Here is a 14,791-nt window from a genome sequence, read left to right on the forward strand (position 1 = left end):
GAACTCATTCACCCTATAGAACTCACCCTTCAGAACTCATCCACCACCCCATAGAACTCAACCTTCAGAACTCATCCTACCCCCGGAACTCATCCTTCAGAAATCAGCCACCCCATTGCAATGCTGCCATGCTAACATGTTTCAGTCACTGAAAGTTGGAGGGGAGGTGTTTAGGCAGCCAACAGGAGGTAGAGAAGGACAGGGAGGAGGGGGATGGACAGTCATACTCCAAAGTAGAGGATGGAATGACAGGCTATATACAGTTTTTCGCTGACTTTATGATAATGCAATAAGTGTTATCCGATTCAATATACACCAATCAGCCATAACATTATGACCACTGAGAGGTCGGCCAGCTGGCGGAGGCGGTGTGATACTTTGGGCAATGTTCTGCTGGGAAACCTCAGGCCCTGCTATTCATGTGGATGTTACTTTGACATGAACCCCCTAGGTAAACATTGTTGCTGACCAAATACACCCCTTTATGGAAATGGTATTCCCTGATGGCAGTGGCCTCTATCAGCAGGATAATGTTCCCTGCAAAAATGGTTCAAGAATGGATTGAGGAACACAACGAGTTTGAGGTGTGGAATTGGCCTCCAAGATCTCCAGATCTCAATCCAATCAGCATCTGTGGGATGTGCTGGAAAAACATGTCTGATCCATGGAGGCCTCACCTCGCAACTTACAGCATACCTTCAGAGGTCTAGTGGAGTCCATGGTTTGATGGGTCAGGAAAAGTGGGACCTGCTCAATATTAGGCGGGTGGTCATAATGTCTGATCGGTGTATTTACTGCAGTGGAAGTGGTGTGGACTCTACTCTCTGCCCATCACCGGGTGCCCCAGGGAGCTCTATCTGTATCTGTACCTGCCTGATGGACATCTTTGCCCTATAAGGTTGCTGTGCAGCATCAAAGGTAGTAGGTCCACCACTGCTAATATCCTCTACGTGTCTTCCCCTGATGACATCTTCCATGTGTCTTCCCCTGCTGACATCCTCCACATGCCTTCCCCTGTTAACATCCTCCATGTGTCTTCCCCTGCAAACATTTCCGTGTATTTTTCCCTGCTAACATCCTCCACATATCTTCCCCTGATGACATCACCCATGTGCTTCCCATGCTTACGTCCTCCATGTGTCTTCCCCTACTAACATTCTCCACATGTCTTCCCCTGCTAACACCCTGCATATGTCTTCCCCTGCTTACATCCTCCATGTGTCTTCCCCTGCAGACATCCTTAATGTGTCTCCCCTTACTATCATCCTTCACGTGTCTTACCCTGATAACATCCTCCACGTGTGTTCCCCAAAAACTTCCTCCATGTGTCTTCCCATGATAACATACTCCATGTACTGCAGCTGAAACCTGGCAAATACTTTTTTTACACAAATCTCCCCTCTATTGTGTTTTGCTGTTTGGATAAGATGGTTGTTCTGAGATGTTCTGAGATTTTTGGATTCTCAGCCAAATCCGGATAATATGCAGAACAGACACTTTGCTCTTTTAATGCGGGTAGACTGAAACCCGAACTGTATAATTAGAAGGTGTTCCAGGGGGATTATTCACAGTGACCTAAGATGATGACACGTCACCCGCCGCAGTGCATTCTGGGACCTTTCATAGGATTTTAGGTCTACTGAAGAATCGCTGCTGACAAACAGGGTCTGAATGCAGAACAGGTCCTCTTTACTGGGGGAGGGCATCGGTGGGCTGACATATTCCATAATGATGTACAGAGAACACTGAGCCAGTCACATCAGTCTCTGCACCAGAGGAGCTTACACTCTAATGTCCCACCCAGGGCCGGATTTACTCTCTCTGCTGCCCCAAGGCCAGGTTCCTCAATGTGCCCCCCTCCCCACCAAACCCAAGGGTTGGGAGTATTTTGTTTTCTTTATTTTTTTAACTTTTTTATCACTTTTTTTTTTTTACATTTTTATTTATTCTTTTTACTTTTTATCATTTTTTTTTTACTACGACAGACCTGCAGGCTGCATACAACTGATCTCCTCCATATTGCCAAGATCACTTGTACAAAATGAGCAGCGGCTTCCCCGCTCTACATTTAGCTCTGCTTGCCCAAAGCAGGGCTAAATGTGCAAAAAACTACCCGCCTGGTGCCTGGAGAAAAGAATTCCACACCCCTGCTGCTCCTCTGCTCCTTCCTGCCCCAAGGCCAGGCCTCGGTTGGCCTTGTGGGAAATCTGGCCCCATCACAGTCACACACTATTTTTATTATACATTTATATAGCTCTGACATATATTGCAGTGCTGTACAGGGAACACTGAGCCAGTCACATCAGTCTCTGCACCAGAGGAGCTCACACTCTAATGTTCCCCCATGGTCACACACTATGATGATGATGATTATTAGTAGTATTATTATAGAGTTATATCACTCTGACATATTCCGCAGTACGGTCTGATAACAATGAACTGCTGTGATATAGGAACTGGCATCAAATACTGATTTGGAACCTCCAGTACAGGTACAGGTGACACATTTCAGTTCCCAGGTGATGTTCAATGTCGATAATGAAATTTGCAAACTAAACACATTTATGTGTCTTCAGGGGGATCAGTTTCATCTCCTCTAATAGAATAGAGTCCCAACAAGACTGGAATCTTTTTTCTTTTCCAGCATTCTGATTTTTGTTCCGTCTGACGGCTGAGGCATTATATATACAAGAGAAACTTTGCTGGGATTAATCTGCCGAGAACATCAGATATCACATTACAGGACATTTATATAACCTTATAATAATTAGAGCTGAGTGTATCCAGCACACCCGTCAATAAGGATTATTGTGTTCCCTGGACACTATCCAGAGACCTGTACATAGTGACCTCCCTTCAGGTCCAACTGATATCACAATGGCGACATGTTCAGGTGCGTAGTCATTAGAAACGTGTGAATGGCGGGTATGGCAATTTGTGCAGGGATCTGTCATGTGAGGCAATTACCTTGTGCCACACCCATTCACCGCAATGGCTTTGGACACTGATGTCCCAACACACACACAGGACACGTGTTCCACATAAACATGAACAAGTTATCACACACAATGGATTACACATTTCTTAACTGGACTGAGACACAATCAGTACATACTGACACCACCAGGAACGTGTCCGCAAAGACACAACCATAGAGACACAATCATTATGTACTGACACAACCAGGAACATGTCCACCAATACACAACCATAGAGAAACAATCAGTATGTACTGACACAACCAGGAACATGTCCACCAAGATAGAACCATAGAGACACAATCAGTATGTACTGACACAACCAGTAACATGTCCACCAAGATAGAACCATAGAGACACAATCAGTATGTACTGACACAACCAGGAACATGTCCACCAAGATACAACGATAGAGACACAATCAGTACATAGTGACACAACCAGGAACATGTCCACAAAGACACAACTATAGAGAAACAATCAGTATGTATTGACACAACTAGGAACATGTCCACCAAGATAGAACCATAGAGACACAATCAGTATGTACTGACACAACCAGGAACATGTCCACCAAGATACAACGATAGAGACACAATCAGTACATAGTGACACAACCAGGAACATGTCCACAAAGACACAACTATAGAGAAACAATCAGTACATACTGACACAACCAGGAAAGTGTCCACAAAGACACAACCATAGAGAAACAATCAGTACATACTGACACAACCAGGAAAGTGTCCACAAAGACACAACCATAGAAACACAATCAGTACATAGTGACACAACCAGGAAAGTGTCCACCAAGACACAACCATAGAGACACAATCAGTACATACTGACACCACCAGGAATGTGTCCACAAAGACATCAATACAGACACAATCAGATCAGTACTGATACAACCAGGAACATTTTACACTGCTGTATCCTCAGTATCTTAACTCTTGCAGTACAGCCCCGGCCTGTGCTGTTTGTCTCTAGTAGATTTGGGTCTGGCCTTGCTCATTACTATTGTTCTGCTGCTGGCCAATTGTATACGGCTGTGTCATCTGCGGTCTCTTACTTAAAAAGGTCTTAATAAGATTCACCCTGCACAGACTTCCATGTTTGCGTTTTCCTAATGTTGAAAAAGATTCCTCAAGCCTTTGGCAAATTGAACCCGAGAGGATTCATCCATCACTACCTACTGACACAACCAGTAGCATGTTGCAGTCAAGAAGACAAGTGTGCCGCATGACTGAGAATTCAGGTAAGTAAAATGGGTTTTTAGCTTTCTAAACTATCCTCCTAACAATTAGTTATAGGGGGTACAAAAAAAAAAAGAAGGGGGTGAAAATGTGGTTTGAGATCAGCTTTAAGGCATGCTAAAGTGACTACCTCACTTATTACCATTCACTCTAGCAATCATTGAGTGTCATGCAGACCTTCAGTGCTTTTGCAGCTTGCCAGAGTCAGGGCCAGAATATTGGTAGAATAATGCAACTGCTTTATAAAAGACAGCTGAGTTATATTTATATGACAACACAGAGAAGAAACACATATACAGGTTCTCATAAAGAGTATTTTATTGTTAATAATTTAGGCATAATAGTTATCCACCATGGGGGGTTTAGGTCTTTGTTGTTGAACAGGTAGACCCAAAACCTAATCTTCTGCTGTTCCATCGAGGATGCCCTGGAAGGAGAACGGACTGAATAGATGACCTGATCCATGGTAGAACTTGTTCTGGAACTCCACCCTGTAGAGGAAATGGATGGAGCAGATCAGGTAAAGCTGTGACATATTCATGGACATTAAAATGGAACCATGGCCAAACCTATTTTGGCATTAGTTCTCTTTTGGGTCACAGGAATTCTATCTTTTTTGTACAAGCGTAATCGAAGATTTCCTTTACACTCTGGCAGCGGCCGCCGGCCAGAATAGCCAAACAGAGCTAGCAGCTAATTGGCTGCTAGTTCTGTTCAGCGAACAATTTCCCAACCAGTTCCTTCAATCAGCTTATAAATATCGATATCCTGTAATTATTGCTAAAAAAACTGACATTGAAAGGAGAGCCCAGGACTACTGACAAGGATAGGATCTCTTCAACATGGTAAACCAACTGTACAGTATATCCTGGAGTAATGTCCTACAAAGGAGACGGACTTACCAGTGGAGACGGAGAGCGTGCAGGAAGGCAGAGAGCCCCTCCATGACCAGCAGGATGGCCACGGACAGCACAGCAAAAATGGCAAAAATGATGAAAACGCCAATAAGGCCGCCCCAGCCGGCGCTAGACAGGCCGATGTGCATCACCATCGTCCACAGGACCTCAGAGAGCTCTGCGGGGAGAACCAGAGAACGGGGAAAATATATCATCAAAGTGTTCCTGTTCTTCAAACAGTTGGGATAGAATGGAGCGCTTTATTGATAGGTTACCTGTGATGAGATGAAGGGGTTCCACTGCCGAAACCTCTTGAAAATAATAGTTGGCTGTCATGCTAAATAACTATCCTCAAAATCTTTTGAGTCTCTGACCTGGAAGTATGCGGCATGGAATAGTCAAAGAGATGTCAGAAAGGCGGTCTTCCTGTTTTTTATGACTGGCTTCATATACGAGCTGAACTCGTACATGGTAATACATGGTGGCTAGGGATGCACCGATACCGGTATCGTATTTCAGTATCGAGTATGAGTACCGATATTTTTTCCCCGGTACTCGCCGATACCGAATACCGATACCGGAAGTCCCATTAAGGAAGCCAGGCGGTGTGTAATGACTCGCTGCCTGGCTTCCTGATTAGCAGGGAAGCCGTCTCCATGCTTCTCATCACTAGGTGACGAAAAAGCATGGAGCCGGCTTTCTGGCCAATCAGGAAGCCGGGCGCCATGTAATTAAGCGACGCCCGGCTTCCTGATTGTCCGGGAAGCCAGCTCCATGGTCCTTCGTCATGAGGTGACGAGGGAGCACGAAGCCGGCTTCCCGGACAATCAGAAAGCTGGGCAGTGAGTCATTACACAAGTGACAAGGGAGCATGGAGCCGGGTTCCAAGTGTAATGACTTGCTGCCCGGCTTCCTGATACCAGAAGTATTGGGCTAGGCATCGGAGCATTTGGGCGAGTACAAGTACTCGCCCAAATACTCGCCACAGATACCGATACTAGTATCGGTATCGGTCCATCCCTAATGGTAGCTGTTTTCCCCCCAAATGGACTTGTATTTCTGTCCATTTAGTCTTGAGAGTTACAGAGCTCTGCCACACACCACAGCCCTGTCTGGCAGGGGAGGAGACCTGATTTTTTTCTGCGGCAGTTCAGTAACACTAACAGGTCTTGTCCCTCCCCTCAGCCTGTGACTGGAGTATTTTCTGCTCTTTCCTTTGATAAATACAATGTCTTATGTGAATGAATTGTCTATATAGACATTGTATCAGTTCAGAGTAGATTTGTTTTCTAATATGTTCATTTTATAAGTGGATTCTGGAAATCTGCAATCCCTCTACCTTGCCCATGTTATGATAATATCATCCATGTACCATACCATGCAGAGGCGTCCCGAGGCTGGATGACACCCGGTGCAGGTACTGGGTGGCACCCCGCAGTGACGTCATCGTACCGGTGTTACCTGCCGGCGGCCATCTTGGTGATGGACGCCGGCAGCGAGAGGAGGGGACATCACCCGGCAGGATAAGGTATGCCGCCGGGTCCCCTTCTCTCTCGAGTAAGTGTCGGGCTCTCGGTTCTTGACCGAGTGCCTGACTTTTCAGAGAGCACTGTCCGTCATTTTGGTGTCACCCCTCCAATGGTGTGGGCCGCACCCCCCGCACCCCCCTTGTGACGCCACTGATACCATGTATCATAATGTAGATTCCATAGAAGTAGTTAAGTAAAGTAATTACAGATATGATGCGTCTTTATTGACGTGAATGCGACATATCACACAAGTGCAACGTTTCGGGGTCACACATGTCTTGCCTGAGGAAGGGGATCTTGTGTGACCCCAAAACGTTGCACTTGTGTGCAGTGGCGGAACTATCGCCATAGCAACCCAGACGGCCACTACGGGACACAGGGGGACCCGGCCAGGACGAGGAAAAAAGGGGTCTCCCTGATGCCGTGCGGGCCGCTTGGGTCGCTATGGCATCGCAGGCTGCTAACTGTCACTGGCGGCTGTGAGGAGGAACATGCCGCTGCACAGATCACTGATAACCTGCGGAGGAGGAGGCGGGGCCTGGTGGCGGCAGCGGAGGAGGAGGCGTGGCCCGGTGGCGGTGGAGGAGGAGTAGGCAGGGCCCTCAGGCGACTGTGGAGGAAGCTGATAGCGGATCCGGGCTGACAGGAAAGAAGTGTGCAGGGGTGTGACCAGCCCACCTGAGACCCTGCAGAACCCACCATAGAGAGTCTATGGTGGGCTCTGCAGGGTCACGCTCAGGTGGGCTGTGTGCAATCTCAGGTGGGCTCTGCAAGGGGCGTAACTAGAATTCACAGGGCCCCAATCACAGGGCCCTGTGATTTCTAGTTACGCCCCTGCTTGTGTGATATGTCACATTCATGTCAATAAAGACTCCTAATATGCCATCCATCGACCACCGTTGCACCCACCTGCTCATTCTTGAATTTGGTGGTCAGGAATGCGATGGGTATATGGACTTCTGCCCAACCCATTGTGAAACCCATAATACAAATCAATTGGAAGTGGATTGACATCAGCTTGCGAGAAACCTTTTATCTAAAGCAAATGTGAATGAACCCTTTTAGTTGATATGGTCATCTTCTGCATAGAATGAGGAATTATGGGAAACGGATGGCAGGATACAGGTTAAAAACCTAACAGTTTGAATGTGGAGGGGACCGAAACTGGAACTTACGTGCGTGTGCCAGACTGAGCGCCCACAGGCGAAGGTAGGATGCAGTGTTGGAGATGCAGCCCAGGCAGTACTCTATAGTATGGATGGCTTGATGGACAAAGTTGTCCCCAAAATCAAACTGCAGGGGAGAGAGAAAACGTTTCACTTCAATGCACAACAGTTAGTGTTTGGTGATGGAGGTTATAATGAGCAGCCTATGTGGTTTCATGACAGGTTCCCTTGAGTATAAAAAATAGTTAAAAGCTCTCCCTCCTCCTGCAGGGAGTATGCGGTACAACAGTTCTGTTATTTGAACTGCTATGAATGGGTAATTGGGATTTTTCTCCATCAAATTGTTCCAATTCTATAAATATATTGCAGAAGGTATTACAATAAAAATGACACCATGCTTTATGTACTATTTGCTTAATAACACGCTCCACCCATCCTCATTGTTCTTTATTTCAAATTGTGATTTTGTCTATAAAATCATTTTATTTTTTTGGTTTGAGTGGGGGAGAGTATTGGTCCCCATTGGGGAAACACATTCTGCCTCCCTGTCTCAGTGGTCAATATCACAGAAGATTAGAAAAGATCTCCCCATTGGGGACACTGATGTTTTATTAAGGTTCTAACCTACCACTGCTCCATCTAAAACCCAATTTTGTCTTGAATGTGCCATTAAAGTTTACATTTTTGCATATACAGAGACATGGGAAAGTTTTGTGAAACACACAGTCTATCCATCACATTCCAAGGACGTGTACCTCTTCTCCATGCTCCCCATGTCCTCCTCCGTGATCTCCTCCATGCTCCCCATGTCCTTCTCCGTGATCTCCTCCATGCTCCTCCTTCTTCTCTCCCTTGGAGTGATTGGACTGGGAGTTCTCCATGTCTGCGATCTCGATGTGATCCTCAGGGGTGGAGGAAGAATGAAGCTGCATGAGAACATTGAGAGTATATATTAAGAGTTGCCTCACCTCCCTGTGCCTTATAGTCCAATTGACACAAAGCTCAGGAAGCTTAAGGTGTGACTGAAAGTATCTTAAGAACTAGTTCCCCTCTCAGTGTGTTATATTCCAATTGGCACAAAAACTCAGAACTATTTAGGGGCCAACTGAAAGTATATTAAGAGTTGATTCACCTCCCTGTGCCTTACTGTATATTTCAATTGACATAATGTTCAGGACTCTTAGGAGCTGACTGAGAGCATCTTAAGAACTGGTTTACCTTTCTGTGCCTTATGTTCCAATTGACATGAAGCTCAGGGCTCTTAGGGGCCGACTGAAAGTAACTTAAGAACTGGTTCACCTCTCTCCGTGCCTTATATTCCAATTGACATGAAACTCAGGACCTTTGGGGGCCAAATTAAAGTATCTAAAAAACTGGTTCACCTCGATGTGCCTTATATTCCAATTGGCATGAAGCTCAGTACCATATGAAAGTATCTTAAGTGCTGGTTCACCACCCTGTACCTTATATTCCAATTGACACAAAGCCCTGAACTCTTAGGGGGTCAACTGAAAGTATCTTAAAAGCTGGTTCACATCTCTACTCCCTATATTCCAATTGACAGGAAGCTCAGGACTCTTAGGAGCTGATTGAGAGTATCTTAGGAACTGTGCCTTGTATTCCAATTGACACGAAGCTTAGGACCCTTATGGGCCAATTGAAAGTATCTTAAGAACTGGTTCACCTCTCTGTGCCTTATGTTCCATTGACACGAAGTTTAGGAACCTTATGGGCCAACTGAAAGTATCTTAAAAACCGGTTCACCTTTCCATGTCCTATATTCCAATTGACATGAAGCTCAGGACCCTTAAGGGCCAGCTGAAAGGATATGAAGAACCGGTTCACCTCTATGTGCCTTTTATTCCAATTGACAGGTAGCTCAGGACTCTTAGGAGCCGATTGAGAGTATCTTAGGAACTGTGCCTTGTATTCCAATTGACACGAAGCTTGGTACGCTTATGGGCCAATTGAAAGTATCTTAAGAACTGGTTCAGCTCAGGATTTTTTAGGCTCAATTTCAAAGAGACTGAAAATTATAATTTTCTTATTTCGGAAAATGTGCCATTTTCTTTAAAAGGATTATTTTTGGGGGCGAACAAAACTGAAGAAGGAACTTCACACAAAGGTAGAAAAAAATGTAGCTTCACCTTTTTTTGAATGCCTCCCCCTGTTTTTGGTTAATGTTTATCTATCTCTATTTTTGTTCTGTTTTCCTTTGGCATAAAAAACTATTTTTATTAAAGCCATAACCAGAACAGGAATACACGGGAAACCTTCCAATGGGGAGACCTGTTCTGGTGACAAGAGTGGATTTCCATCACTAAGATATTTCCTCTCACTGCGCCTCCAGCACAGAAATTGAAGGGAAATCTGCCGAACAGGATACAGACAGAAAAATAGCTTTCCCAAAAAATACACACTTTAATTATGAAGAGAAAACCCATGCTGGTATCTTATACAGTTGTTTCATCATGCTATGTTTGCAGAAAGAGAAAACATACACAGTACAATGGCGCCATCTGCTGGATGGTCAATGTTTTGCTTAACTTCCTAGAGAGATGGTGCTATTGTACAAAATACGGCGGTACCTAGAACGCTTCTGTTCGTGAACAATTCGGTTCGCGAACAGGAAGTTCAGCAAAATGTTGCTTCTGTTCGCGACCTCACATCGGGTGACAAACACAACTGCAGTCATCTTCCCTGCTCTGATACATGGCCGTGGCTTCCTCTGGTCGAGATCGCGGTTTGATCACAGTTTGGTTCGGTTCGCGACCATTTCGGTTTGCGACCAGAATCGTGGAACGAATTAAGTTCGTGGACTGAGGTACGACTTTATTCCAACGTAATTAGTATAAATGTGCAGGCCTAAAGTGACATTAAAGTAAAAAAAAATGTTCCCTCCCCCCCCCCATGTTAATGTTAGCACTTACTTTAAATGATATCTCTTAATCCGATCTTCTTCTTCTTTCCTGATGTTTTCATCTGTCCCTCCAGCGGTGCAGCGGCTCTCCGATCCAGCGCTGACTCCTTTCTGCTTGCAGGCGCTTCCGATCCAGCAGTGTCTGCATGCGGGTGCATGCGTCCATAGACTTACCTTGCGTCTCTGCTCGTCTCCCGGCCGAGAATCCGAACTGCGCATGCGCCCGCCCCAAAATCCTTTGCGGCCGCACTAGCAGTTCCGGATTCACGGCGTGGGAGCGCGCAGCGATAACAAGGTAAGTTTAAACCGCTGTTAAAGCGTTTTTTTGGGGGGGTTTTTTAAAAACTTTTTGCCTATATCTACTGCTTGCCAGCAGTAGATATAGACAAAAAAAAAACGAGGCTTTAGAACCCCTTTAACTATGAAAGATGTTAATTTGGTCCTTAATTCACTATTATGTTTTTAAATGCAATGAATCAAAGATGAGACAACCCCTTCCTCCCCGAGGTCTTGCAGTTACTGACATCTGCCTTATTGTATTCTGTTAACACACGCTGGTGGGAATTTATCAAACCTGGAGCAGAAAAAATCTGGAGCAGTTGCCCATGACAACCAATCATCATTTCTCTTCAGGTTGTTTAGTAATGACTTAAATAAAAGAGAGAAGCTGATTGGTTGCCATGCACAGCTTCTCCAGATTTTGTCTGCTCCAGTTTTGATAAATTCCACTAACTGTCTCCCTGCTGTCTGTATCAAATAACAAAGTCCCCCGTAGTTAAGTGGAGTTCACACAGCTGATGTGCTCTCTTATTTGATGCAGTTGTGCATTCTCAGGAGTCGGGAGACAGCATCTCTATATCAGCTGGAGGTTAGATAGTTGACAGGGTAGCAAATGTTGGCCCAAAGGTGACCCCTCATCTTTGCCTTTTCAGAGCTATAGTAAGGCTTAGACAATTCAATTAAAGCAGAACCCTGGGCAAAAATACTATTGACCCTTGCAGTGGGGCTACCTCGTATTCCAAGGGTTAACTGCTTTTTCGTGTCTAGGGCTCGGAGCCGGCTTGCTATTAGATCAGTCCTTGTAGTGTCTCCAGACACCCCCCCCCCCCCCCCTTCACACTGCAGGGGTCTAAGGATCCCCAAGACCATCACGCCCAATACAGTGTATAGGACTGTATCATCGCTGCAGTGGAGGAGAGAGGCTGGAGGGAGCGCTGCCGGGTCTGAGGGTTCTAGACACAAAAGAGCAGTCAACGCTTGCAGTGCGGGGATAGCCCCACTACAAGGAATAATATTATTTTTGCCCAGAGTTCTACTTTAGGATAAATAAAGGAGGTAAATTTACATTGTAAGCATAAACACCGGAAACTTTTAAACATTTTACGTCTGAATATTTTTTTGCAAGTGAAAGGTCCTCTTTAAATATCTAAATAGAAAAGTTTTGGCTGTAGATAGTATCATTTAAATATTTAAACTTAAAAAAAAAAAGGAGATGAGTTTTATGTAAATAATACAATTTAGGTGTTGGGGATCTTTATCATGCGAAGAATTTGGACCGACAGATTCGCCCTCACTTTTAATAAACACTATTTGGACCGCATGCCACTTACCCTGCGCTGGGCCTTCTGGTGATTGGCTCGGAGGATGAACGGTTTAATCACCAGCATCCAAGGAACGGCGATGAGTGCGAATATCACCAGGAAACTCTGCACTTCTTGCTGGAGGAAAATCAGAGAGTTCATGAATAACAGACGGATCGAATCTTAGTGTAAGGATGTGAACATGAGCTGTACTTGTTTTTTTAAAGGGGCTCTTCATCCTTATCCGTGCAAGATTAACTTGTATGTAATTGACCTGAAATAGGACTGCTGCTGGGACTACTGGCGGTCCATCTTTAAGGGAAACTATAATAGTTTGGGGTCATTTTTTACTAGAGCACTATGTGTAAACTAAAGGGGCAGTACATTAGAAGCTCCCTGCTTTCAGACTGTCTGTCTAATGGGAACCTCAGATGAGGAAGCAGTCAGTTCAGGGGGCACGAGTCACCTCTCTGACCCATTCACGTGTGTGTGTGTGTGTGTGTGTGTGTGTGTGTGTGTGTGTGTGTGTGTGTGTGTGTGTATAAAATAGCACCATTGGTGCATAAAAGCGAATTTATCCTTCAAATCCCAGTTGAAGTCTTAAACCTTTTTTCTATTTGTACAGATCTGTACAGACTTGTATATCTGTACCGATATGTGTTATGATTTTTGTTTGGCTTGGAAATGCCTTAAAGTATCTTTTTCTCTTAGTAGAAATGCTGCTTCTTGCCCTCCCCCTCAAGTGTTCTGTGCTGACAGAGCTGAGTAACAGCCAAACCCCTCATCACAGACGTGTCTAAGCAGAGAGGGAGTATTCCCAACCAGGTCTGTTAGAATGCGGAGTTGCCTGTACATTGTTATTGGGCTGTACAGTCATATTCTGACACACTGCACAAATATAATAGGAACATGGGGGTAAGACAATGAATAAAGGGATTGTTAGTGCAATGTTTATCTGATAAATATCTATTTATGTGACTTCACTTGAGCTTTAATTAAAGGGCTTATAGTGGTCTGCCCCAAATTGACAGGTTCTCATGATAGGACAAGTCCCCCCTCCACCTCTGTAGCTCCTTTCATTTGCAGGAATGCTGAGAAGTACTTGGTATGTCTGGGTATGGGGGAGCATGTGACAATCTCCCCTTCCTCCCAGGATGCAGTGCTCGGACATAAGTTACCTATTGGGTGAGGTAAATATCAATGGGTGGGTTTCAAGAGGACCTTTGTCCTAAATGGGCAAGGAAACCTATGCACTTTAACCCAAAAATTGGTGACATTATCCCGCTCCAAAAAATTTCTCCGAGCTCAAACTACTTTTTTAGGCGGATTGTATAACTGCCCAAGACAAATCTGAAGTCCTGGGTCTAGTCACCTGGTGCGTGTAAAGGGGAAGATTGGTCGGGTCGTTGTAGTTGAAGAGGAACATATTGATGAAGTGGATGAGGATGCTGGGAGCCTTCTGTGAGTTGTACACATTGTAGGTACACCACTTAAAGATGACCATGAAGACCAGATACCCAAAGAGGCAAAGGATGAAGATGATTTCTGGAATGAATTGCAGGATGATGTTCAGGCGACTCCTGAAGTTTCTGAAAGATTATAAAAATAAGAAAATGTAACAAATGTTGATGGTTTTTGCTGCCCTGAGCAAAATGTATCACTTGCTGAACCAAACCTACATGTGGTTTATGAGGCTGAGCATGACCCCGAACACCATCTGAGTGATTCCCAGGATCACAGACATCTTCATCTTGTAGGAGTTCAAGAAGGTCAGCTTATTCTTGGCAATATTCCAGATCTGGAGTAACAAGATTAGGACTCTGGATCAGAGAAGACTTCAGATCATCTGTAGAGCTTCTGGAGAGACAGGAAAGGCACTTACCGGGTCAAGGCCGAAGGGATAGGGGTTTCCGGAGAAGACACCAGCAACGGCTGGGTCAAGCTGTAGGTTGATGTTCTGGTGCATCAGGGAATCTCTGAGGAGCAAAGAGGCAATGTCATTTATGATGTGAGCCATTCTATACAGAGTTAGTGATTTGCAATCCCATGACTATCCAAGGGATGTAGACAATGTAGTGGGAAGGGATGCAGAGCGTGTAGTGGGGGACAGTTCAGAGGATGCAGAGTGTGTATTGGGGGACAGTTCAGAGGATGCAGAGCGTGTAGTGGGGGACAGTTCAGAGGATGCAGAGTGTGTAGTGGGGGACAGTTCAGAGGATGCAGAGTGTGTAGTAAGGGACAGTTCAGAGGATGCAGAGTGTGTAGTGGTGCACAGTTTAGAGGATGCAGAGTGTGTAGTGGGGGACAGTTCAGAGGATGCAGAGAGTGTAGTGGGGGACAGTTCAGAGGATGCAGAGTGTGTAGTGGGGGACAGTTCAGAGGATGCAGAGTGTGTAGTGGGGGACAGTTCAGAGGATGCAGAGTGTGTAGTGGGGGACAGTTCAGAGGATGCAGAGTGTGTAGTGG

General features: G+C 45.2%; 1 protein-coding gene across 1 annotated transcript in view; it reads right to left on the minus strand.

Moving 5' to 3' along the window:
* Positions 1 to 4,547: 4,547 nt before the first annotated feature.
* Positions 4,548 to 14,791, minus strand: part of ATP6V0A4 (ATPase H+ transporting V0 subunit a4) — a 26,909-nt gene continuing 16,665 nt past the window's right edge. Inside the window, exons 14-21 of the mRNA XM_018569426.1 lie at positions 14,208 to 14,301; positions 14,005 to 14,123; positions 13,698 to 13,914; positions 12,356 to 12,463; positions 8,581 to 8,751; positions 7,835 to 7,952; positions 5,137 to 5,308; positions 4,548 to 4,725 (exon numbers count right to left, since the gene is read on the minus strand). Of these exons, the coding sequence (XP_018424928.1) occupies positions 4,632 to 4,725; positions 5,137 to 5,308; positions 7,835 to 7,952; positions 8,581 to 8,751; positions 12,356 to 12,463; positions 13,698 to 13,914; positions 14,005 to 14,123; positions 14,208 to 14,301 (1,093 nt within the window). The 3' untranslated portion in view covers positions 4,548 to 4,631. The remainder of the gene's footprint in view (positions 4,726 to 5,136; positions 5,309 to 7,834; positions 7,953 to 8,580; positions 8,752 to 12,355; positions 12,464 to 13,697; positions 13,915 to 14,004; positions 14,124 to 14,207; positions 14,302 to 14,791) is intronic.

This window comes from Nanorana parkeri, unplaced genomic scaffold (assembly GCF_000935625.1).
Source record: "Nanorana parkeri isolate BGI_ZX_2015 unplaced genomic scaffold, ASM93562v1 scaffold1332, whole genome shotgun sequence".
In the NCBI taxonomy this organism is placed as follows: Eukaryota; Metazoa; Chordata; class Amphibia; order Anura; family Dicroglossidae; genus Nanorana; species Nanorana parkeri.